The 20,863-nt window shown below is 51.8% G+C and overlaps 4 protein-coding genes across 15 annotated transcripts; 2 read left to right on the forward strand and 2 right to left on the reverse strand.

The window, feature by feature from the left end:
• Positions 1 to 528: 528 nt before the first annotated feature.
• GPANK1 (G-patch domain and ankyrin repeats 1) lies at positions 529 to 4,602 on the reverse strand. 6 transcript variants are annotated; one of them, XM_033216619.1, is made up of 3 exons: positions 4,533 to 4,602; positions 2,543 to 3,267; positions 529 to 1,152 (listed from the first exon to the last, which is right to left on the reverse strand). In XM_033216619.1, the coding sequence occupies exons 2-3, from the start codon at positions 3,166 to 3,168 to the stop codon at positions 708 to 710; spliced, it is 1,071 nt and encodes a 356-aa protein (XP_033072510.1). In that variant the 5' UTR covers positions 3,169 to 3,267; positions 4,533 to 4,602; the 3' UTR covers positions 529 to 707. The 6 variants fall into 6 exon arrangements, with proteins under 6 accessions (XP_033072510.1, XP_033072511.1, XP_033072509.1 ...); XM_033216620.1 differs by having other exon boundaries at positions 2,543 to 3,270; positions 4,533 to 4,591; XM_033216618.1 differs by lacking the exon at positions 4,533 to 4,602 and adding an exon at positions 4,283 to 4,525.
• CSNK2B (casein kinase 2 beta) lies at positions 3,934 to 8,753 on the forward strand. Of its 4 annotated transcripts, none has more exons than XM_033216628.1 (7): positions 3,934 to 4,186; positions 5,534 to 5,616; positions 6,565 to 6,667; positions 7,235 to 7,350; positions 7,793 to 7,868; positions 8,015 to 8,204; positions 8,530 to 8,753. In XM_033216628.1, the coding sequence occupies exons 1-7, from the start codon at positions 4,141 to 4,143 to the stop codon at positions 8,618 to 8,620; spliced, it is 705 nt and encodes a 234-aa protein (XP_033072519.1). In that variant the 5' UTR covers positions 3,934 to 4,140; the 3' UTR covers positions 8,621 to 8,753. The 4 variants fall into 4 exon arrangements, with proteins under 4 accessions (XP_033072519.1, XP_033072520.1, XP_033072522.1 ...); XM_033216629.1 differs by having other exon boundaries at positions 4,093 to 4,186; positions 8,024 to 8,204; XM_033216631.1 differs by lacking the exon at positions 3,934 to 4,186 and adding an exon at positions 4,552 to 4,880 and having other exon boundaries at positions 8,024 to 8,204.
• Positions 8,754 to 8,842: 89 nt separating this feature from the next.
• On the forward strand, positions 8,843 to 11,238 carry LY6G5B (lymphocyte antigen 6 family member G5B). Of its 2 annotated transcripts, XM_033216627.1 has the most exons (3): positions 8,843 to 9,684; positions 9,829 to 9,957; positions 10,534 to 11,238. In XM_033216627.1, the coding sequence occupies exons 1-3, from the start codon at positions 9,627 to 9,629 to the stop codon at positions 10,932 to 10,934; spliced, it is 588 nt and encodes a 195-aa protein (XP_033072518.1). In that variant the 5' UTR covers positions 8,843 to 9,626; the 3' UTR covers positions 10,935 to 11,238. The 2 variants fall into 2 exon arrangements, with proteins under 2 accessions (XP_033072518.1, XP_033072517.1); XM_033216626.1 differs by having other exon boundaries at positions 8,843 to 9,957.
• Positions 11,239 to 15,081: 3,843 nt separating this feature from the next.
• LY6G5C (lymphocyte antigen 6 family member G5C) lies at positions 15,082 to 20,863 on the reverse strand. 3 transcript variants are annotated; one of them, XR_004438630.1, is made up of 3 exons: positions 19,945 to 20,863; positions 17,530 to 17,697; positions 15,082 to 15,517 (listed from the first exon to the last, which is right to left on the reverse strand). XR_004438630.1 is itself a non-coding variant. In XM_033216635.1 (3 exons), exons 1-3 carry the CDS (start codon positions 19,103 to 19,105, stop codon positions 15,354 to 15,356), a joined length of 453 nt encoding a protein of 150 aa, XP_033072526.1. In that variant the 5' UTR covers positions 19,106 to 19,206; the 3' UTR covers positions 15,082 to 15,353. The 3 variants fall into 3 exon arrangements, 1 of the variants encoding a protein (XP_033072526.1); XR_004438629.1 differs by having other exon boundaries at positions 19,497 to 20,863; XM_033216635.1 differs by lacking the exon at positions 19,945 to 20,863 and adding an exon at positions 18,985 to 19,206.

A 20,863-nucleotide genomic window follows, 5' to 3' on the forward strand; every position in this document is an offset into this window, starting at 1 on the left:
TACTAAAATTACAAAATTAAACGGATATGGTGGTGCATGCCTGTAGACCCAGCTATTTGGGAGGCTGAGGCAGGAGAATCACTTTAACTTGGGGGGCGGAGGTTGCGGTGAGCCGAGATCACGCCATTGCACTCCAGCCTGGACAAGAGCGAAACTCTGTCTCAAAAAAAAAAAATTGATAACATGGCTGTTTCCTCCTCCAGCCATGAACTCTTTATGTCTTTACCTGTATTCTTGGCACATAGTATATGGACTTATGTTTGTGAAATCAGTGAATTGGCTGTAGTCAGGGAACTCCTCTTGGGGGAATTGAGACTTGCATGGAGCTGGGCAATTCCTGGTCCAGGGGGGTTGAAAGAATAGGTGGGGCACTCCCAGGAGGGGCTGGGACCTGAAAGTGAACCCAGATTGGCAGGGAGGTGACCTTATCATGCCACCTGGAGAGGCTGCCCCTTCTGGCTCAGGTGGGACTTGCATGTGGCTCCCAGGCTTGTTTGGCTTCCTCAAAATAGCTTCCAGAAAAGTGAATAAACCACAAAAGGTTGATTTATTTATCACTCTCAGCCCGTCTCTCACAAAGACAGAGTCCACTGACCAAAAACTGAGGATCTGCCCCTGGGCAGATCCCAGGAAGGGGAAGTCAAAGGGCCCAGCTCAGAGGCCCAAGTTCAGACTTCAGCAGCAGACCGGGGTCAGACTTTACCAAGTCAGAACTCAAGGTTCATGTAAGTCCTTAGATCCCGCTCCCAAGCCCTGTCTTTCTCCTCCCTCCTTCTCTCCTCCTTCCGGCTCAGCGTGGCCACCCGAGGGGCTCTCTCCCTCCCAGCCACAGCTCGGGTATCCCAAGCTGGGAAATGTGTTACTCGGGGCTGGGGTGCTGATCTGTAGCCTAGTCCTTCCTGGTCCCTCTTGAGGACAGTGGGGATGGGGTTGGCACGGCCCTCACCCCGGGGTCCCAGTCCCATTCCTGGCTCCCAGCCCCCCCTCAATAGGAGTTTGAAGCCCGGGCTGGAGATGGGCACCCCGAGTGGAAGGTTGGAAGGCTGAGGACCCTGGGACAGTGACAGCAGGTGAGCAGTGGATGTGTGGTGGTTGGAATCTTGGAAGTGGGTGTCACAGGTCTCGCAGTACTGGAGGGAGGGAGTGGGAGACCTGCAGAGAAAGAAGAAAAAGCATTAACAGCAGGTGAAGGAAAAGGGGAAGAGTTGAGGCCTCAAGAGAGGGCTGGCAGGGTAAGAGGATCCTTTCAGCTTTTCTGCTAAGGAACAAATTGCTGGCTAGGCATAGGGGCTCACACCTGTAATCCCAACACTTTGGGAGGCAGAGGCGGGCAGATCGCTTTGAGCTCAAGAGTTTGAGACCAGCCTGGGCAAAATGGCAAAGTCTACTTTTTTTTTTTTTTTTTTTTTAAGAGATGGAGTCTTGGCCGGGCGCAGTGGCTCAAGCCTGTAATCCCAGCACTTTGGGAGGCCGAGACGGGCGGATCACGAGGTCAGGAGATCGAGACCATCCTGGCTAACAGGGTGAAACCCCGTCTCTACTAAAAACTACAAAAAGAGAATGGCGTGAACCCGGGAGGCGGAGCTTGCAGTGAGCTGAGATCCGGCCACAGCACTCCAGCCTGGGTGACAGAGCGAGACTCCGTCTCAAAAAAAAAAAAAAAAAAAAAAAAAAGAGATGGAGTCTTGAATCTGCTGCCCAGGCTGGAGTGCAGTGACATGATCTTGGCTCACTCCAACCTCCACCTTAGCGATTATCCTGCCTCAGCCTCCCAAGTAGCCAGGATTACAGGCACATGCCACCATGTCCCAGCAAAGCCTGCTTTCTACAAAAAATATGCTTGAGCCTGGGAAGTGGAAGTTGCAGTGAGCTGAAATCACGCCACTGCACACCAGCCTGGGTGACACGGTAAAACCTTGTCTCAAAAAAAAAAAAAAAAAAAGACAAATTGCCTTCCTTCCTACTTAACAATGAGGGATCCAGGCTGGTCCAAAGGTGGTGGTGAGTTATCTGAAATGACTGTTCACTCAGTTACAGATCAAACTCCTTACTCTACTTTTCCCCTCCTTCTACTGCACTTGACTGGTCTTAAAAACAAATTTCTTTAAACCATTGTGGGACCCAGAGCAGAAGAGTTGAAAAGAAAAAATTGTAACCAGGCCTAGCAAACTCTTGGGCAAGGGGAGGGATACTAGTGATAATGACTACAGCTAACATTCATATATTGCATACTATGCAGCATGCACTATTCTAGCATTTTACATATATTAACCCATTGAATTCTAACAACAATCCTTACTACCCCATTTCTAAGATAAGAAAACTGGAACATGTAGACATTAGGTTGTTTGCCCAAGTAAGTGAAATCAGGCTTTAAATCCAGGGAGCTCATGTTCATAATCACTTGACTATACTTCCTTGTCAACCTACACATGAGGATAAGGAAAGAACTCCTCAGCACTGTGCTGGGGCCTCTGGTGTGGAGTGGCTGGGAGAGGCAGAAAACAATGAGACAGGGGTCTGAGCTAAAGTTTCCCCTCACCGGTTCTCTGGGCTCCTTGTCTCTCCATGGCTCTCCCTGACCATGCGGGCCACCTCAGGAAAGCCAGCTTCTTCAGCGAGCTGAGCCGCATCCCTGCCACCCAGCTCACAGACCCCCACCCAGGCAGCCCCACGGCCCAGGAGATAGCTCACAGCTGCCCCCTGGCCTGCTCGAGCAGCGCACATCAGTGGGGTCCACCAGAAGGCATCCCGAGCATTGATATTCCCCCCAGCTCCTCCTGCCTCATGGGGCTCCAGCAGTCTCCTAAGTTCTGCCAGGTCCCCCTCCTGGGCTGCCCTCAGTATCCGGTGAGTCATCTTATCTGCAGCCTCAAGGGATCTCCCTTGTCCATATCTTCCTGATACTCCTTCTGCTACTGCTCCTGCTGCAGCTGCCCGCATTATTCTTCTTTTCTTTCTCTTTCTTTCTCTGGTAGGTTCAGTCTGAGATCTCTGGGAGTCAGGAACGCTGCTCTCATCCCCAATAAGGGCCTCATAGAAAGCTCGGGCTGCAGCTCCATCCAGGGTGGACTCTGGCTCCTTGGGCTGTGGCTGCTGCTGCCCATCCTTCCAGAGGTCGCTGGGGTCAGTGGCTGGGGTGAAGGTGATGAGGAAGGGCCGGGACATGGCTTTTGGGAGAACCGAGAAAATGATACCAGGCAAGGGAAGGATGAGACAAGCAAGCCAAGCTCCTGGTGACTCTGTAGCAACCAGAGCCTCAGGGACCTGCTGGGATGAGAAAAAGTAGTCAAAAACACTTTCCTGCCGCTAAAGTGACCCCCCAATTTAAGACTCTGCCGGGTCTAAGGGAGAGATATATGCAGAAAAACACGGAATCCTACAATACCGACTTTGCTCTTTAGTAAAAATTAATCAAACTCCATGAGACAGTCGCCCAGAGGTCCTGCGTCCGGCCCCCACCCCCATCCTTACCAACAATAAATACCAGCCTCTTTCTGAAACCACTTTCCCACCCCGTAAAACACATACCAGTAGGGAAAAAAAAAAATCAAGCCTGGCCCTTTAAGTCTTCCGCGATCCCATTTCGGAGTTTCCTCTTCCCAAACAAAAATAGACGGGTCACTCCCTAGAAGATCTCAGGGAGAGGCTCTTATACGTGTTGCTGTGTAGCTTCCGTACCGCAAAATGGCGCTATTCTGATCAGCAGAGTTGACACAATCAAATAGCCACACGGCACGGAGACGCATGCGTGGCGACAACAACAAAAGCCACCACCCACATTACTTGATGGGTCAAGCGTGCGCAAAGCTCCCGGTTCAGTTTCCCGCGCTGGAACTTTTCCAATAGTAAAGGAGGAGAGCTCCGCGCGCCCAGGTGGCGCGAGCGCTAGGATCTGTCGGTTGGGGTCCTACTTTTACATAACGCCCCCACAATGCCCTTCGCCTTCCTCAACGTGGCCCCCGCTCCAAGCCCATTTTCTGGAGCCAGGGATCCACTCTCTGGGTTAGGAAAGGCCCTCAGGAGGCGGAGGGAAACCTGTGGAATGCCGAGAAGCCGTGTAATGAAATAACGTCACGCCTGCCCCTCACCATTACTCTGACCAGGGTTCGAAGGTCACACTTAAGAGATTAAGGGGAAATGGAGAAGTGCAAGGGGACGAGCAGAATGGCTGGCAACACCTCAGGTTAGCGCACTGGGCCGTTCTGGTTCTCACACCGCTCAGCTCAGCTCAGCCCAGCCCAGCCCACCCAAGTCCCTACGCACGGAGCCATAGCCGCACCTCTCGCCTCAGGAGGCCGGAGCTCAGAGTAAAACAGGAGGCCCGTCAAGGGTCTCTGGCGGGACTGACTCGGCCAAGGATAGGCCAGTCCTCAGGGCAACAACACTGCGCCGGGACTAGAGGGCAACTGTGAGGAGAGCTGCGGGAAGGGGTCCAGCCTGGCTCCCTCCTTTCCCCGCCCTAAGTCAGCCTCTTCGCCCAGTGAGCACAGAACTGTATTGCCCAGGCTCTCAGGCTCCAAACGCCAGACCTGGCTTCCGCTTCCGGTGGCTTCTCGTTGCGCCCCGCCCGCAAGCGTCCTCCTCCGGGGCTTCGTGACAGCCAGGTCGTGCGCGGGTCATCCTGGGATTGGTAGTTCGCTTTCCCTCACTTAGCCGGTTTCTCTCTCTACCGGGGACTCCGCGTCCCGGCATCCACCGCGGCACCTGACCCTTGGCGCTTGCGTGTTGCCCTCTTCCCCACCCTCCCCAATTTCCACTCCCCCCACCCCACTTCGCCTGCCGCGGTCGGGTCCGCGGCCTGCGCTGTAGCGGTCGCCGCTGTTCCTTCGAAGTAGTAACTTCACTACCCCACCCCAGTCCTGGTCCCCGTCCAGCTGGTGAGTCTGAGGTCTTCGCTGCTCCTGGTCCCTTGTCGCTGGGAGCAGCACATGGGGTCTCCGCACTTTGATGTGGGGGCGGGGGAGGAAGCAACCAGGTCCGGCAAGGAGGGGGAGGTGGCTTGAGGAGCGGAGGGGGGATGTGTGGAATCCGGTGAAAGGGACCTGACAGTCGCCCCTAACCCTTGAGAAAAGGAGGGGCCCGATTCTTGCTTGAGAATGATAAACTTGGAAACCCTTGGGAAAGGCGCCGGGGTCATGCAGAGACTTGCGTTGGTAGGGAGTCTGAGTCGAGGTCCCTGCCGGAGTTGACACAGAGAAGAGAGGGCCCTGGCTTTCGGGAGCTCCAGGGACGTGGGTCGGGCTGGTGGGTCAAAGTATCTGTTGGCTTCTTTCAAGTGGTGGGACGCCAAAGAATGTTTAACTTCAAAGAAAAGGGACTGAGATATAAATTAGAGGCTTCTTTGAAGTGATGGGACCCCAAAGAATATTTAACTTCAAAGAAAAGGGACTGAGATGTAAATTGGAGGAGTTGGAGAGGAGGGCTTCAGAGTTTGGGATCCTTTAAGAAAGGGTGGTTCTAATGTGGGAGGAGGGAGGATACCCGAGGCAGGGAAGGAGAACTTGAGCTTTACTGACACTCTTTTTTCCAGCTGACGTGAAGATGAGCAGCTCAGAGGAGGTGTCCTGGATTTCCTGGTTCTGTGGGCTCCGTGGCAATGAATTCTTCTGTGAAGTGAGTTCTCTTCGACCTCCCTACTTGCTGGCTTCACATATCTTCCCACCAGACGTTCCTTCACATATTCCACTTCTACACTGTTCTCTTACATACTACTTGAAAACTTCCCATCAACTAAGAGTCCCCTCAATAACCCCCGACGAACCTGTGCTAAAGTGGCAAAACTGGGGCCCAAGTTCCGACTCTGCCACCCTCCAGCAGGCAATTTGTGTCTTTTTCTTTATCTTTTTTTTGAGACTAGGTCTCACTGTGTCGCCCAGGCTGGAGTGTAGTGGTGTGATCTCAGCTCACTGCGACCTCTGCCTCCCAGGTTCAAGCGATTCTCCTGCTCCAGCCTCCCAAGTAGCTGGGATTACAAGTACCCGCCACCACGCCTGGCTAATTTTTGGATTTTTAGTAGAGACAGGGTTTCACCATGTTGGCCAGGCTGGTCTCAAACTCCAGACCTCAGGTGATCTGCCTGCCTCAGCTTCCCAAAGTGCTGGGATTACAGGCATAAGCCATTGCGTCCAGCCTGTATCTTTTGTTACTAAAGTGGCACTGATAGTACCTGTCCCAGCTGGTCGTTAGGAAAATTGAAATGCTATGTATTGAAATGTTTTGTTCAGAAACCATGCTGTTCAGCTTCCATCTTCCTCAGCCAGCTGAGAGGACAAAACTGGTTCCTAGAGATGGGGTATAGGAGTAGGGACAGAGATCTTGAAAAGAACGTTTAAGAAAAAGATTGCTGTACCTGCTTATCCTTAGAAAAGAAAAGCCAAAGCTTTATGGGAGGGAGTATAGGTAAACTAGGGAGAGACGCAAGTACTTCTGCTGAGCTGGGAGTGAGAAACAAGCGGAACAGATGCAGTTGTGTTGATGATAAGGCATCAGTTAGAGCATTTTGTCCAGGTCAAAGATGGGGATTTTGATATGGGTTCCCTCTTGGCTTCCATGTCCTGACAGGTGGATGAAGACTATATCCAGGACAAATTTAATCTTACTGGACTCAATGAGCAAGTCCCTCATTATCGACAAGCTCTAGACATGATCTTGGACCTGGAGCCTGGTGAGGCACCCTCAGGGTTGTTTTGTGTGTGTGCATGCACTTTTTTTCTCTTGAAATCTATATTCACTTACTTGAATTTTGAAATTTCCTTTGGTTCTCTGATTTCTTTAACCCTAAATTTGTGCTTTATTTTGATCCTCCACTTGACTGTGTCTAGTTTTGTGACGTATATCATTTGTTCTCATGCTTTCTAAATCCACAATTCAGATGTTTTCCAAAATGCATTTCCTCATAGGTCTGGTTTGCTGTCTATTTCTCGTGCTTTGCACCTTCCAGTCTAGAGTTTCATCTTTTGCGTTGACGTTGTTGCAGTTATGTATTGAGGAGGGAGCTGGGAGGGAGAGCGGGGAGCAGAGGCTAAAGAGGTGTGAAGAGAAGACAGAGCTGTCTTGGGTTGGTGCAAGGGTCAGAAGCCCAGGTTTCTGGGTCACATGCTCAGACGTTGGATGGGATAAGGCCCAAAAGTAGGTGCCAGGCGAACTGAATAGCCCGCAGCCCCTGGATATGGGCAGGGCACCTAGGAAAGCTGAGAAACAAGTGGTTGCATTTGGCCGGGCTGTGTTTCAGATGAAGAACTGGAAGACAACCCCAACCAGAGTGACCTGATTGAGCAGGCTGCCGAGATGCTTTATGGATTGATCCACGCCCGCTACATCCTTACCAACCGTGGCATCGCCCAGATGGTGAGGCCTCTCTGCTTCTACTTGCCTCCTTCTGAGCAGTAAGGGACACAGGTTCCTGCAGCAAGAAGTCATGTTTAAGCCCTGTTTAAGGAAACTGGCTGAGAAGAGGAGAAGAACCCCAGGCTTGGGCCTGGGAATTGAATTCTGATTGGGGGTCATCCTGAAGGGATCATTTTCAGGGAGGGAGACAGTCCTTGAACAGAGAGTTGTGATAGACTGCCTCTTCCTCAGGGAACAAACAACGAATGGCTCTGATGGTTTGTAGCCTGCCTAATTGGAAGAAAGGCAACATAGGAGTTTGAGAGCCCATCTGGGCCAGAGAAGGGGCCTCTGGACAGAGGTGGGAGGAGTGGGAGACAGAGTGATATGGGTTGGGCTGAGAAGGGAGTTGCCTCTTCTCTTCACACCTACCTGCCAACCCCTTCCATTTTATTCACCTCAGTTGGAAAAGTACCAGCAGGGAGACTTTGGTTACTGTCCTCGTGTGTACTGTGAGAACCAGCCAATGCTTCCCATCGGTGAGTGTTGAAGAAGGGAAAGGAAGGCGCCTTGTGGCAGTCTTACGGGAAGGAGTTAGGGCTCAGCATGTTGGGGCCTGAGTCCTGAGGGGAGGTTAGGTAGGAACAGGGAGATACCTGGCCTGCTGAGTCTGGCTATCTCCCAGGCCTTTCAGACATCCCAGGTGAAGCCATGGTGAAGCTCTACTGCCCCAAGTGCATGGATGTGTACACACCCAAGTCATCGAGACACCATCACACGGATGGCGCCTACTTTGGCACTGGTTTCCCTCACATGCTCTTCATGGTGCATCCCGAGTACCGGCCCAAGAGACCCGCCAACCAGTTTGTGCCCAGGTAGGGAGCAGGGAGAGTCATTAAGGGTCAAAGGAAAGGCCCAAGATCTCCCATAGAGAGGGAAGGACAGGGCATGGCCCTTTGTTGAGGCCTGCTTCTCCCAGAATCAGGACATCTCCCTGCGGAGTGACTGTGGGAAAGTTATTTGATTGTGCTTCAGTTACCTTATCATAGAATGTTCTTGAGCTGAGAAATTGGGAACCACTAGGCTTAAGCTCTGAGCAGGTCCATGGAGGAGTTCAGGTGGGGAAGTGGGAATGCAGGTGACTGGCAGGGTCTGGATGGGGCTCATGCTACTACCTCTCTGACCTCTGCCCTGGTCCAGGCTCTACGGTTTCAAGATTCATCCGATGGCCTACCAGCTGCAGCTCCAAGCCGCCAGCAACTTCAAGAGCCCAGTCAAGACGATTCGCTGATTCCCTACCCCACCTGTCCTGCACTTCCTTTCCTTTTTGCCACCCTTTCAGGAACCTGTATGGTTTTTAGTTTAAATTAAAGGAGTCATTATTGTGGTGGGAATATGAAATAAAGTGGAAGAAAAGGCCATGAGCTAGTGTGCTGGTGCTTGCGGTTGGGGAAGGGAAGGTGATGGTGTGTTGGACTCCAGGGGCCCTCATGGCCCAGCCCACCCTCCCCAGGTTGAAAACCAGGACAGATGTGTGCTCAGTGGATTGGGTGGTGGTTTTAGTGTAGAGCAGAACAGAATTCCTAGGACTGTGTGTGATGAAGTGCAAGGTCAAAAGGAAAAGACAGAAAAAGCATGTTTTAAAGATGAGAAGTATTTGGATACCTATGACTGTCTGTTTATACTGTAAGGTGCTTAATCAGCAATTCCATCTTTTAGTTTTAAAGAAAAAGTAGCCCTAAAGTCAGTATAACTAAGGGTGGAATGAGGTGGGACAAGGTCCAGAATTACTGCTCAGTGATGTCTCTGTGTGCTGCCTGCTGGTGGAGCTGGGACTGCTCACCTCAGAAGGATGGGGATGCTTGATTTCCAGGCCAGGTTGTCCCAGCACAGTGGGGACTCACCCTGTTGTATGAGGAAGACGGCACATGGTGGCAGAGATAGACATTAAGCCATGGACTTTCCAAGGGAGGGAGTAGGTCTTTGGAGGGTATGCAGGACAAAGGTAGACACTGGATAAAGAACCAGATAGTGCCCAGGTATTACCCCATCTGGGCCATTGCTCCCACACTGAGGAACCAGACATTGTGGGTGAGGACATGCTGTCCCTCCTGCCAAGTTAGTAACTTCCTTCCCAACCAGGATCCTGCCCCAAGCAGGAATATAGCTCTGCATTTACGGCAGCTCCTCAGACCTTGTCAAAACCACCCTGCAACTCAGGATTAAGGAGCGTGGTCACAGGAAGGTGGGGTTTCAGGGCATCCCTCAGGAACTGCCCGTCTCCCCAGAATTCCATAATGAAGGCCCATATACTTGTAGGTGTGCTGGTCATGGTGGGCTTCACAGTGGGAAAGGGTAAGTGGGGCCCAGGGGCAGGGAGGGAGGAAGGGGTAACAGTTCAGGAAGGGGGTGGAATGTGGCCGTGGATACTCGGGCTTCCTACTGGCCCAGGGTATTTGAGAGTGACCCAGTGCCCCATCCCTCCTTCTGCCTCCCCAGTTCCTGTTCCCGACATCCGGACCTGCCACTTCTGCCTCTTAGAAGACCCTTCTGTAGGATGCATTTCAGGCTCAGAGAAGTGTACCATCAGCAGCTCCTCCCCATGCATGGTGATCACCATCTATTATGGTAAATAAGGTCCCAGGAAGGGGCTGCTGGTGGGGCAGCCAATGGCTTGATCATCTCTCCTCTCACAGATCAGGGCTGCTCCGGGCATGGGGTACAAGAAAGGAGGGGTTGATTGCAATGACTCATGCCTATAACCCTAGCACTTCGGGAGGCTGAGACAGGTGGATCACTTAGGCTCTAGAGTTCAAGACCAGTCTAGGCAACATAGTGAGACCCTGTCTCTACAAAAACATAACCAGGTATGGTGGTGTGCACCTATAGTGCCAGCTACTCAGGAGGCTGAGGTGGGAGATCTCTTGAACTCAGGAGGCGGAGGTTGCAGTGAGCCAAGAGTGTGCCACCACACTCCAGCCTGGGTGACAGAGACAGACCCTGTCTCAAAAAAAAAAAAAAAAAAAAATCTTGGAGGGGTCTAAGATTCTAGGGGGCCAGCAGAGCTCACTTTTCTAGCCTCTTGAAGGAGTCTGGGTTAGAAGTCAGTCAGGTCTGGGTGAGGGATGGGAAAAGTCCGTAGCAGGGGTTCATGGACTATGGGAAGCTATTGGAAGGGGTTATCAACTTTCCCCTCTCCCTCAGATGTCAAGGTTCGCTTCATCATTCGAGGCTGTGGACAATACTATTCCTACCGCTGCCAAGAAAAACACAACACCTACTTCGCAGAGTACTGGTATCAGGCCCAGTGCTGCCAGTACAATTATTGCAACTCCTGGTCAAGCCCCCAACTCCAGAGCTTCCTGCCGGAGCCCCATGACAGGCCCCTGGCCCTGCCTCTGTCTGACTCCCAGATTCAGTGGTTCTACCAGGCCCTGAACCTCTCACTACCCGTCCCCAATTTCCATGCTGGGAAGGAGCCTGATGGCCTGGACCCCGTGGTCACACTGCCCCTGAACCTGGGCTTGTCTTTTGCTGAGCTGCGCCGCATGTACTTGTTCCTCAGTAGTTCAGGACTTTTGGTTCTTCCCCAGGCTGGACTCTGACACCTCACCCTTCCTGAATTCCACTCTGTGCAAGTATCGTTCTGTAACACCCTCAGCATCCTGCACTGCCCTCTCTGAAAACACCCACATTTTTTGGTCACTGTGATTTCTTAGGCCTCCCTCTGTTGTACCACTAGCATCTATATGACTTTGGTGTAATTTTCTCTCTCGAGCTTTGGTGCCGTTTTTTTGTTTGTTTGAGACGGAGTCTCGCTCTGTCACCCAGGCTGGAGTGCAGTGGCATGATTTCTGCTCACTGCAACCTCCGCCTCCCGGGTTCCAGCAATTCTCCTGCCTCAACCTCTCGAGTAGCTGGGACTACAGGTGTGCACCACCACGCCCAGCTAATTTTATGTATTTTTAGTGGAGACAGGGTTTCACCATGCTGGTCAGGCTGGTCTCAAACTTCTGACCTCGTAATCTGTCCGCCTTGGCCTCCCAAAGTGCTGGGATTACAGGTGTGAGCCACCATGCCTGGCCGAGCTCTGGTGCTGTTCTTCCCCCCAGAAAAGAATCTCTAGTGTGGATTCTGCCCAGACAGGCTGACCTGGGAAAGGCACAGTGGTTCTTCCATTCCTTCCCCATCTGAGTGTTCCAGTATCCCCCATTCCTCTCAATCCAGTCACCTGCCTATTTAGATCTAGCTCTGTTTCCCGTCTCTAAGACCCAGTACCAGACTGAACTAGCAGCAAGAAAAATGAGAAGGCCGGGCACAGTGGCTAACGCCTGTAATCCCAGCACTTTGGGAGGCTGAGGTGGGCGGATTACTTGAGGTCAGGATTTTGAGACCAGCCTGGCCAACACAGTAAAACCCGATCTCTGTTAAAAATACAAAAATTAGCTGGGTGTGGTGGCACACGCCTGTAATCCCAGCTACTCAGGAGGCTGAGGCAGGAGAATTACTTGACCCCACTAGGCAGAGGTTGCAGTGAGCCAAGATTGCGCCACTGCACTCCAGCCTGGGTGACACAGCAAGACTCTGTCTCCAAAAAAAAAAGGATGAGGAATAGAATTCTGTGCAGACGCCCTGACTTGGCAATCTTGTGTCCCTGCCTCACTGTCTCCACCAACCCCGCCTGTCCTGGTCTTGTTCTGCCTTCTGTCCTCTCTCGTCAGTCTCTGGACTCCTCGGCCCCATTTCACCTCACCGGGTCCTGACACCCACCTCCCTAGGGGCCTGTGGGAGGAGAGGGAAGGGTTTTTTTCTGCTCAGCTCCATGTCCGCTGTTTCCCTCCACAATAAACTGGGACCGGGCTAAGACTGTGTCACATTGTTCGTGGGGTCAGGCTAAGGTGTGGGCAGGTCAATGCAAATTAAAGAGGGCGCGGTGGCTCATGCCTATAATCCCAGCACTTCGGGAGGCTGAGGCAGGCGGATCACCTGAGGTTGGGAGTTTTGAGACCAGCCTAACCGGTATGGAGAAACTCCATCGCTACTAAAAATACAAAATTAGGCGTGGTGGCACATTCCTGTAATCCCAGCTACTTGGGAGGCTGAGGTGGGAGAATTGCTTGAACCTGGGAGGCGGAGGTTGCGGTGAGCTGAGATTGCACCATTGCACTCCAGACTGGGCAACAAGAGTGAAACTCTGTCTTAAAAAAAAGGCCAGGCGCTGTGGCTTGCCTGTAATCCCAACACTTAGGGAGGCCGATGCAGATGGATCATGAGGTCAGGAGGTCGACACCAGCCTGACCAGCGTGGTGAAAGCCCGTCTCTACTAAAAACAAACAACAACAAAAAAACAAATTAGCTGGGCATAGTGGCGCGTGTCTAATTCCAGCTACTCAGGAGGCTGAGGCAGGAGAATCGCTTGAATCCAGGAGGCAGAGGCTGCGGTGAGCTGAGATCATGCCACTGTACTCCAGCCTGGGCGACAGACCAAGACTGTCTCAAAAAAAAAAAAAAAAAGGCCGGGCGCGGTGGCTCAAGCCTGTAATCCCAGCACTTTGGGAGGCCGAGTCGGGTGGATCACGAGGTCAGGAGATCGAGACCATCCTGGCTAACACGGTGAAACCCCGTCTCTACTAAAAATACAAAAAACTAGCCGGGCGAGGTGGTGGGCGCCTGTAGTCCAGCTGCTCGGGAGGCTGAGGCAGGAGAATGGCGTGAACCCGGGAGGCGGAGCTTGCAGTGAGCCGAGATCCGGCCACAGCACTCCAGCCTGGGCGACAGAGCGAGACTCCGTCTCAAAAAAAAAAAAAAAAAAAAGAAACTCTCTTTAAACCAGAAAGACTCAGGAACTTAGAGCCACATCCCAGAGTCACCTGCTGCTGGGGCCCTGGACTCTTGCCATCCCTTAGTTCTTTTCAAGGATTCTGGCATCCAGGATGCCCTCTCGGGGGCCCAAGTTGAGGGGCAAAGTGTGAGAGCGCTGATGTTGGTCTGCAGTGGTTGGATCTTCATGTTAATATTTTAATTTTGAAATAGTGCAAACGTATAGAAAGCAACGATGGATACAACTCAGCCTTTTCCATACACTGGATAAACATGCTGGACATAACACAGCTCTGAGTCAGGCTCAGTATTGAGCAGCAGGACTCCCAGATGAATACAGCCAGGTGTCTGCCCTCCCAAGTCTTGCAGCCCAGTGCTTGGGTTATGAAACCTTTTTCTGAAGAGCAGTGCAGCTTTGTGGCTGGGAGGCCCAGTCCCAGCTCCTCTACCACTTGGGTACGTCAGTCTCTTCAGCCTCACCTTGGTCACCTGTCAGGTAGGGATAGTGCCTCAGATGATTGAGAAGACACATGTAAATGTGCATACATAAGTGGAAGTTAGGGCCTTTTCCCCCTCAAAAAAAATGTATTTGCCCTAGAGTCAAATGCATACACAATGTTTGGCTTTTTTTTCTAAGGTTCTTGCTATGTTGCCCAAGCTGGCCTTGAACTCCTGGGCTCCAGAGATTCTTCTGCCTCAGCCTCCAAGTATCTGGGACTACAGATGCACACCACCGTGCTCACCTGGCTGATTTACTTATTTTCAAACCTTTTTGGCAAAACATTCAGAAGTTTGCACATATCACAAGATGGATTTTTGTAAACTACACATCTGTGTAACCAGCCACAAAATCAGCATGAAGACATTTACCTGCAGCCAAACCTGCCTCTGTTCCCCTCCCAGGAGCTCTTCCCAGCTCTCTGGGGTAGCCGCTGTCCTGACTGGTAGGAGTTTAGATGAGTTCTGTCTGTGCTTGATGGAAATGGCATCATAAAGCATCTACTTTTACCTACAGTGTTTTGCACATGTGTTAACAAATCTCTGTGGCCTGTACTCTGACGGAGGACACCAATGATAATTAGATCATGAAGCAGTTGGAGTACAAAGAGAGGTACAAACCCTTAATGTGCCCCCCAACCCCCACCTTGCTAGGTCCACCCTTCTCCGTGACCTCTGACGTCAGTATGAGACAGAGAAAGGCCCAGGTTTATAGCAGGTCAACTTGGAAGACACCCTCAGAGGCTGAAGAACTTGGCCCAGAATTGAAGAGACCAGGACTCCAATAGGTCTAACGTCTCTTTGAGAGTGGCCTTCTCGGCTCAAGGGGGTGACTCACGCCTGTAATCCCAGCCCTTTGGGAGGCCAAGGCAGGCAGATCACTTGAAGTCAGGAGTTCGAGACCAGCCTTGCCAACATGGTGAAACCCCGTGTCTACTAATAAAATACAAAAATTAGCTGGACGTGGTGGTATGTGCTTGTAACCCCAGCTACTCGGGAGGCTGAGGCAGAAGAATCGCTTGAACCTGGGAGGCAGAGGTTGCAATGAGCCAAGCTCACACCACTGCACTCCAGCCTGGGCGACAGTGAGACTCCGTCTCAAAAAAAAGAGTGGCCTTCTTGCCCACCTCCTCCTACCTCAGCCTGGTCCTTTTGCAGCCCCCCTCCCACCAACCTAGCCCTCTAAACCTCTCCAGCCCCCACACAGCTCCGGTCTGACAGCACTGCCGAGGATGCCCACTAACTTTCTGGCATTCACCATAGGAGGCTTTCATTTCCTTTTCCCCTTTTTGCGTCTAGAACGAATCACATAGCAAGGCAGGACAGGAGCAGACCTCAGCAGAGCTGGGGGCCCCTTACCTGCCCCATGGGAGGGCAGTCAGGCAGGTGCACCTCCCTCAGCCTTCACCTCCACCAGAAGAAAGAGACATACTAAACAGTTTGCACACAAATTTATTTGGGAGAAACATCCAGGGACTAAGGACAAGAGAGGAAACCTGGTGGGCGGTGGGGCTGGGGGTGCAGAGTGGGAGTAAGGGTGCTGAAGGGTGCCAACCAAGAGGAAGAGCCAAGGCTGGGGTCCACTGACTGGAGGGAGCCGAGGAGGGCTGGTATGAGGGACTAGAAGTCCTGGCCAAGCCCAGATAGAAGTCAGGAAGGTGGCTGGAAACTGGTAGAATTTTACACCAAAGGTTGTTGCAGTCACACTAAGAAATATAGTGCCCTCTGTTTTGAGGGTCATTGCAGAAATCCAGGAAGCAGCATTGAGAGAATATCCAGAAGCCAGACACTGGAGAAATTCGGGTATTTGAACAATCACTCATCTGCTCCTTACTTCGGCAGTCACTCACCATGACATCAGAATTGCTGCCTGGGGAGGGACCACAGGCACCAGTGATACGGAAGTCCCCAGGAAGAGCCCCAAATCCTCTCATCCCCCACTCATAAGTCAAAAAAAGAAAAAGAAAAAGAAAGGATTCCTGTGGTTAGGCATGGGTGGACATGCCCAGTGTTCACCAGCCATGGAACTCCACTGAAGTTCCCATGCAAGGCTGGAGGAAAAGAGCCATTTGAAATGCAATGGTTGGAGGGGGAGTTGGGAGTTACTGAGCCAGGTGGGGAGAACTAGCACCATAGGACCATGTGAGAAAAAGCTGGGAAATGTTTTGGAGACTGGGTGGCAGGAAGGAGGTGTTTTGTCATTTATTTTTCAGATCAAAAGTAAGAGAATAAGATGATGTCTGCTGCTGGTATATGTAACAGGGAAAAATCTTTGTGCCTGCATCCCAAGAAGTCATGTACAGGGATGTTTGCTGCTGCCCTGCTTGAGAGAAATGACCGAAATGCCCATTAATAGTGGGATGGGGAAATCAGCTGTGATATGCCCATGCTATGGAGTAGTACACAGCAGGTCAATAAAACAAGCTGTTCACAAACTGATATTGGAACATTCAATTCCCCTAACTGTTAAGTGCAGAATAATGTTTACAGTGGGATGCTACTATCTTGTTGTGGGGGAGAAAAAGAGGTGAAAAAATAGTAAACAGCATACTTGTGCAGGGTGGAATGTGCATAAAAGATTGCAGGAGGGATCATCCACAAAGTAAAAAAAAGTGGTTACGTGTGCAGGGGAGCCAGGTGGGTTAGGGTAGTAGCGGGAGACTTTGGTTTGACAGTACTTTATACTCTGATATTTGACCCATGTCTGTGCATCGGCTATGTTAAAAGGGTAATAAGAGGATTTGAATACAGGCTGCTGCACGCAGTGGTTGTTGAGAGCACCATCTCTGGAGCCATCACAAATTCTGGCTCAGCATCTGTGAGACTCAGGCAAGGTTATGACCTTTCTGCACCTCAGTTTCCTCATCCGTAAAATGCGGATAGTAGTAATACCTGCCTCAGCGGATTCCAAGTGTTTAGAATAGTGCCTAGCACATATTATGATTACGTTTTTGCTAACTTAAGGAAGGTGGGGGGGGCGGTCGGTGGAAGAGCAGGCATCGGGAAGGAGTCAGTTTTCAGCGAGGGAGATGTCCAATGGTCAACGGGATATGAGGAGAGTAGTTTGACATAATACTCAGATTCAGAAGGAAGTAGTATGTGGCTGCTGGTTGAAGCCAGCAAAGCAGATAAAATCCTCTGAGTATATGAAGTGGGAACACAGCTAAGGACCAAACCTTGGTGAACATGAACCGCTAAGGGTCAAAGAGAAAACACTCCATGAAGGAGACTGAAGAAGCAGTGGAGGATGCAGGAGAAGAGCAACACCAGCAGTAACTGCAGACAGATGGGGGAGCAAGCAGCTTGAGGACAGGCAAGGGCACCTGGAGATCTGGAGGGTCCACATCAAAGCTGCACACCTTGAAAGGGTGGAAGCTATTCAGCTACAGATTGAGGAGAGAAGGTAGTGGAAGTAGAGACAGAGTGTGGCTCTGAAGAAAAGGAAAGAGAGGCTGGGTGCGGTGGCTCATGCCTGTAATTCCAGCACTTTGGGAAGCCGAGGTCAGTGGATCACCTGAGGTCAGGAGTTCGAGATCAGCCTGGCCAACATGGTGAATCCCTATCTCTACTAAAAATACAAAAAATTAGCTGGGCATGGTGGCGTGCACCTTTAATCCCAGCTGCTTGGGAGACTGAGGCACAAGAATTGCTTGAACTGGGGAGGTGGACATTGTAGTGAGCCAAGATTGCGACACTGCACTCCAGCCTGGGTGACAGAGCAGTAAAAATAATAATAATAATAATAATAATAAAATTTAAAAAGACAGGATTAGAGCAGTGTCTTATGGGATTATGGGAAGAAGACTTGGGGTGCAGCTTAGGAGGCTGAGAGAGTTTCAGTTTGGGAGAATGCTGGGCCCACGACAGGAGAAGGTCACTTACTGTTCTTTATGTGGAGAGTGATGCAGCTGCTGCCAGCCGGGGTGAGGCAGATGTCAGATCCCAGAAGGCACCCTAACTCCTTGGTCTCCAAGAGGCATCGGTAGCAGCGCAGGTATTTGGGGAATGGAAGTGGTTGAGGGGGTTCCCAATTGACAGGAACAAACTTACCTAGAACAGAGAGAAGTGCTAACCCCACTCACACCCCATTCTCTCTCACACCCCACCACTGTCTGATTCCAGGCCACTCAACCCCACTGCTCCCTCCCTTCCTATCTCAGAAAACCATCAAAGCTCCAATTCTCTGCTTCCTTCCCCAACTGCATACACATACATCCCCCTTTTCCTCTGGTCCTAAGGCCAGACCACACGTTGACAAGTCCCCAGACCCAGCAGAGCACTTGGTATGAGGCAGAGGAAAGTGCTAAATGAACACTTTGAATCCTGTGTGTCTAGGCCGGGCGCGGTGGCTCAGCCTGTATCCCAGCACTTTGGAGGCCGAGACGGGCGGATCACGAGGTCAGGAGATCGAGACCATCCTGGCGACACGGTGAAACCCCGTCTCTACTAAAAATACAAAAACTAGCCGGGCGAGGTGGCAGGCGCCTGTAGTCCCAGCTACTAGGGAGGCTGAGGCAGGAGAATGGCGTAAACCCAGGAGGCGGAGCTTGCAGTGAGCTGAGATCCGGCCACTGCACTCCAGTCCGGTTGACAGAGCGAGACTCCTCCTCAAAAAAAAAAAAAAAAAAAAAAATGAATCCTGTGTGTCTGTGGCTGGTGCTTTGCAGCCAAGTGGGGAGCCCAGCAGGCTGGACTCAGTCTTGTTCTATCCTGTGGATTCTGATTCTCTCACCCAGTATACTCTCTAAACCTCCCTATTCCATGTTGCCCTCAGATCTGGAGAAGATTCCTTCAGTATCTCTGTTCAGGTCACTGCTATGAAGTGAGACAGCCCTGGGGTGGTCACTAGAAATCTTCAGAGGCCGGGTGCGGTGGCTCATGCCTGTAACCGCAGCACTTTGAGAGGCTGAGGTGGGCAGATACCTGAGGTCAGGAGTTCAAGACCAGCCTGGCCAACATGGCAAAACCCCATCTCTACTAAAAATACAAAAATCAGCTGGGCATGGTGGCTCGTGCCTGTAATCCCAGTTACTTGGGAGGCTGAGGCATGAGAATCGCTTGAACCCAGGAGGTAGAGGTTGCAGTGAGCCGAGATCTCACCACTGCACTCCAGCCTGGGAGACAGAGCAAGACTCCATCTCAATCAATCAATCAATCAATCTTCAGATTGCGTATCAGTCCATGAGCAGGCATTCCCCACCAAACCCATCCATTCCATCTCTCCTCCTGCATGGGTTTACCTGAGCATCCTGGACAAATGTACCCAGAAGCTTGGTGTCTGTGGGTTTCTCCATCCAGCAGGCCAGGAGACCCTTCTGAACCCCTGGAACCACTTACCAAACACCAAGCTCATCATAACCAGCACTATTAAGAGGACGGTGTACAGGGCTTGGAGGCTGCTGTGGAAGCACATGGGACCCAGATTCTGGCTCCCTGCAGGGCCTGCCATAAAACGCATGACTGCCTGCTGGCCTCCAGTTTGGGCTTATATTGGTGGAAGAGAGGTTGACCAAGAGGAAGGAGAGAGGCAACACCAACTCAAGGTGGAAATCAGTGCCAGACCAGCCAGAGGGGCAGAATGTTCTCACCCACAGCCACTCTGAGGCATAACATCCTGCTTGAGGGCAGGGGCCCAGCAATAGGGGAATGAGAAAGGGAACTTTCTTTCCTATTAATTGGACAGATGTTTATTGAATCACTGCATCACAATCATTGTATCTTGGGGATACAACCGTGCACAAAGTCTCCACCCTCACAGGGCACAGTCTAGTAGGGGAGACAAGTCAATCGTCAATGATGTGGGGAGGGCAGAGTGCTGCCAGGAGCACCTCGACAGTTAAACCACTAACCTGAGGGATTTCGGCAGAGGAGTAACTTGATCGGATTTCTGTTTGTAAAAGATTGCCATGGCTGCACATTGCATTTGGGTCAAGAGTGGAGGCCGCCGGGAAGTACCACGCTATTCCCAAGTCCGGTCACAAGATGGCGGACTGGTCCAGCAGAAGATGGGCAGGGACGAGGAGGCGGGGCTACTGAACCTGAGATACATTTAGAAGACTGGACAGATTTGCAGTTGGACTGAACGAGGGATGAGGGAACAGGGATAGGCCTGCACAAAGAAGTGGTACCATTTTCCGAGATAGGAAACGTGGTCCATCTCAAAAGAAAAAAAAAAAACAGCAAACAAACAAAAAAACACACCAGAAAATAGGGGGTGCCCAGTCCCACTTCTCATACCCTGGGGACACCTGTCAGACATCCCAAAACGAGGACACCTGGATCCCAAGCGATACGTACTCAGCTCAGTGTCCCCTTGGGGTTCCGGGAACCCAGCGCCTTCCCCCACCTCATCCTTTTTCCTGCCCCGCCTAAGTTCAGCTGCGGCTCAGTGGGCCTGATCTCCGGCGCCCACAGAATCTGGCGCTGCGCGTTCGCTCTCCGCGCCTGACAGCACCTCAGAGCTCCGGTAGGACGCGGGGGTGGCCCCCTGCTCAAGCTCTGTTCCCTGGGGAAGAAACCTGGGAAGTGCGAACCGCAGGTCGGGACCCAAGCGTCTGGTCCCAGCGGACATCCAGAGCCCGAGGCGGCTCCCCAGAAAGGCGGCGCCGTAGCGCCACCTCACCTCCCAGGCGAATTCTGGAGACCGCGGCCCGAGGCGTCTCATCCGTTTTCTCTGCTGGGGACCCGCTGGGCTTCCTAACCTCGCCTACTCGGTCCCCACCCCGCCAGCTCAGTCTTGACTCAGAAACTCAGTGTTTTTACTTTTAGGATCGTTTGGCTGTGGGTTAGGGGCGGAGAGAGTCCTCAGCGTCCGGGAACGACACCACCTGCTCCAATTTCCCGTCTGGAGGTTCTGGTCGGTCGGTCGAGGCTCCGAACTCGGGTTCCCTGCCACCTCCCAGACTATCCAAGAACTATCGAGTCTCAGGATGATAACAGGGAAGATGGGAAGAAACAGACGGGAGAGGCCCTCCCAAAAAGACTGAGGGAAGAAAGAAATATGAAAGGCAACAGGCAGGCCACTGAGCACTCCCTAAGAGCCTTGGAATGAATAAATTTAAAAACTATATTACAGCCGGACTGCGGTGGCTCACGCCTATAATCCCAGCACTTTAGGAGGCCGCGGTGGGTGGATCACCTGAGGTCAGGAGTTCGCGACCACCCTGGCTAACATGGTGAAACCCCGTTTCTACTACAAATACAAAAAGTTAGCCGG

The sequence above is a fragment of the Trachypithecus francoisi genome, unplaced genomic scaffold (assembly GCF_009764315.1).
Source record: "Trachypithecus francoisi isolate TF-2019V2 unplaced genomic scaffold, Tfra_2.0 Lachesis_group10, whole genome shotgun sequence".
Lineage (NCBI taxonomy): Eukaryota > Metazoa > Chordata > Mammalia > Primates > Cercopithecidae > Trachypithecus > Trachypithecus francoisi.

Coding starts and splice junctions, on each gene's coding strand:
- GPANK1 (XM_033216619.1), bottom strand. CDS start 3,168: ATGTCCCGGCCCTTCCTCATCACCTTCACCCCAGCCACTGACCCCAGC. Junction 1,153..2,542: donor ACAAGGAGCCCAGAGAACCG/GTGAGGGGAAAC, acceptor CTTTCTCTGCAG/GTCTCCCACTCCCTCCCTCC.
- LY6G5C (XM_033216635.1), bottom strand. CDS start 19,105: ATGCGTTTTATGGCAGGCCCTGCAGGGAGCCAGAATCTGGGTCCCATG. Junction 17,698..18,984: donor TATGATGAGCTTGGTGTTTG/GTAAGTGGTTCC, acceptor TCTCTGTTCTAG/GTAAGTTTGTTCCTGTCAAT. Junction 15,518..17,529: donor CACTCTCCACATAAAGAACA/GTAAGTGACCTT, acceptor GTCCCTCCCCAG/GCAGCAATTCTGATGTCATG.
- CSNK2B (XM_033216628.1), top strand. CDS start 4,141: ATGGAGAAGTGCAAGGGGACGAGCAGAATGGCTGGCAACACCTCAG. Junction 7,869..8,014: donor CCAGCCAATGCTTCCCATCG/GTGAGTGTTGAA, acceptor GCTATCTCCCAG/GCCTTTCAGACATCCCAGGT. Junction 8,205..8,529: donor GCCAACCAGTTTGTGCCCAG/GTAGGGAGCAGG, acceptor GCCCTGGTCCAG/GCTCTACGGTTTCAAGATTC.
- LY6G5B (XM_033216626.1), top strand. CDS start 9,627: ATGAAGGCCCATATACTTGTAGGTGTGCTGGTCATGGTGGGCTTCACA. Junction 9,958..10,533: donor GGTGATCACCATCTATTATG/GTAAATAAGGTC, acceptor CCTCTCCCTCAG/ATGTCAAGGTTCGCTTCATC.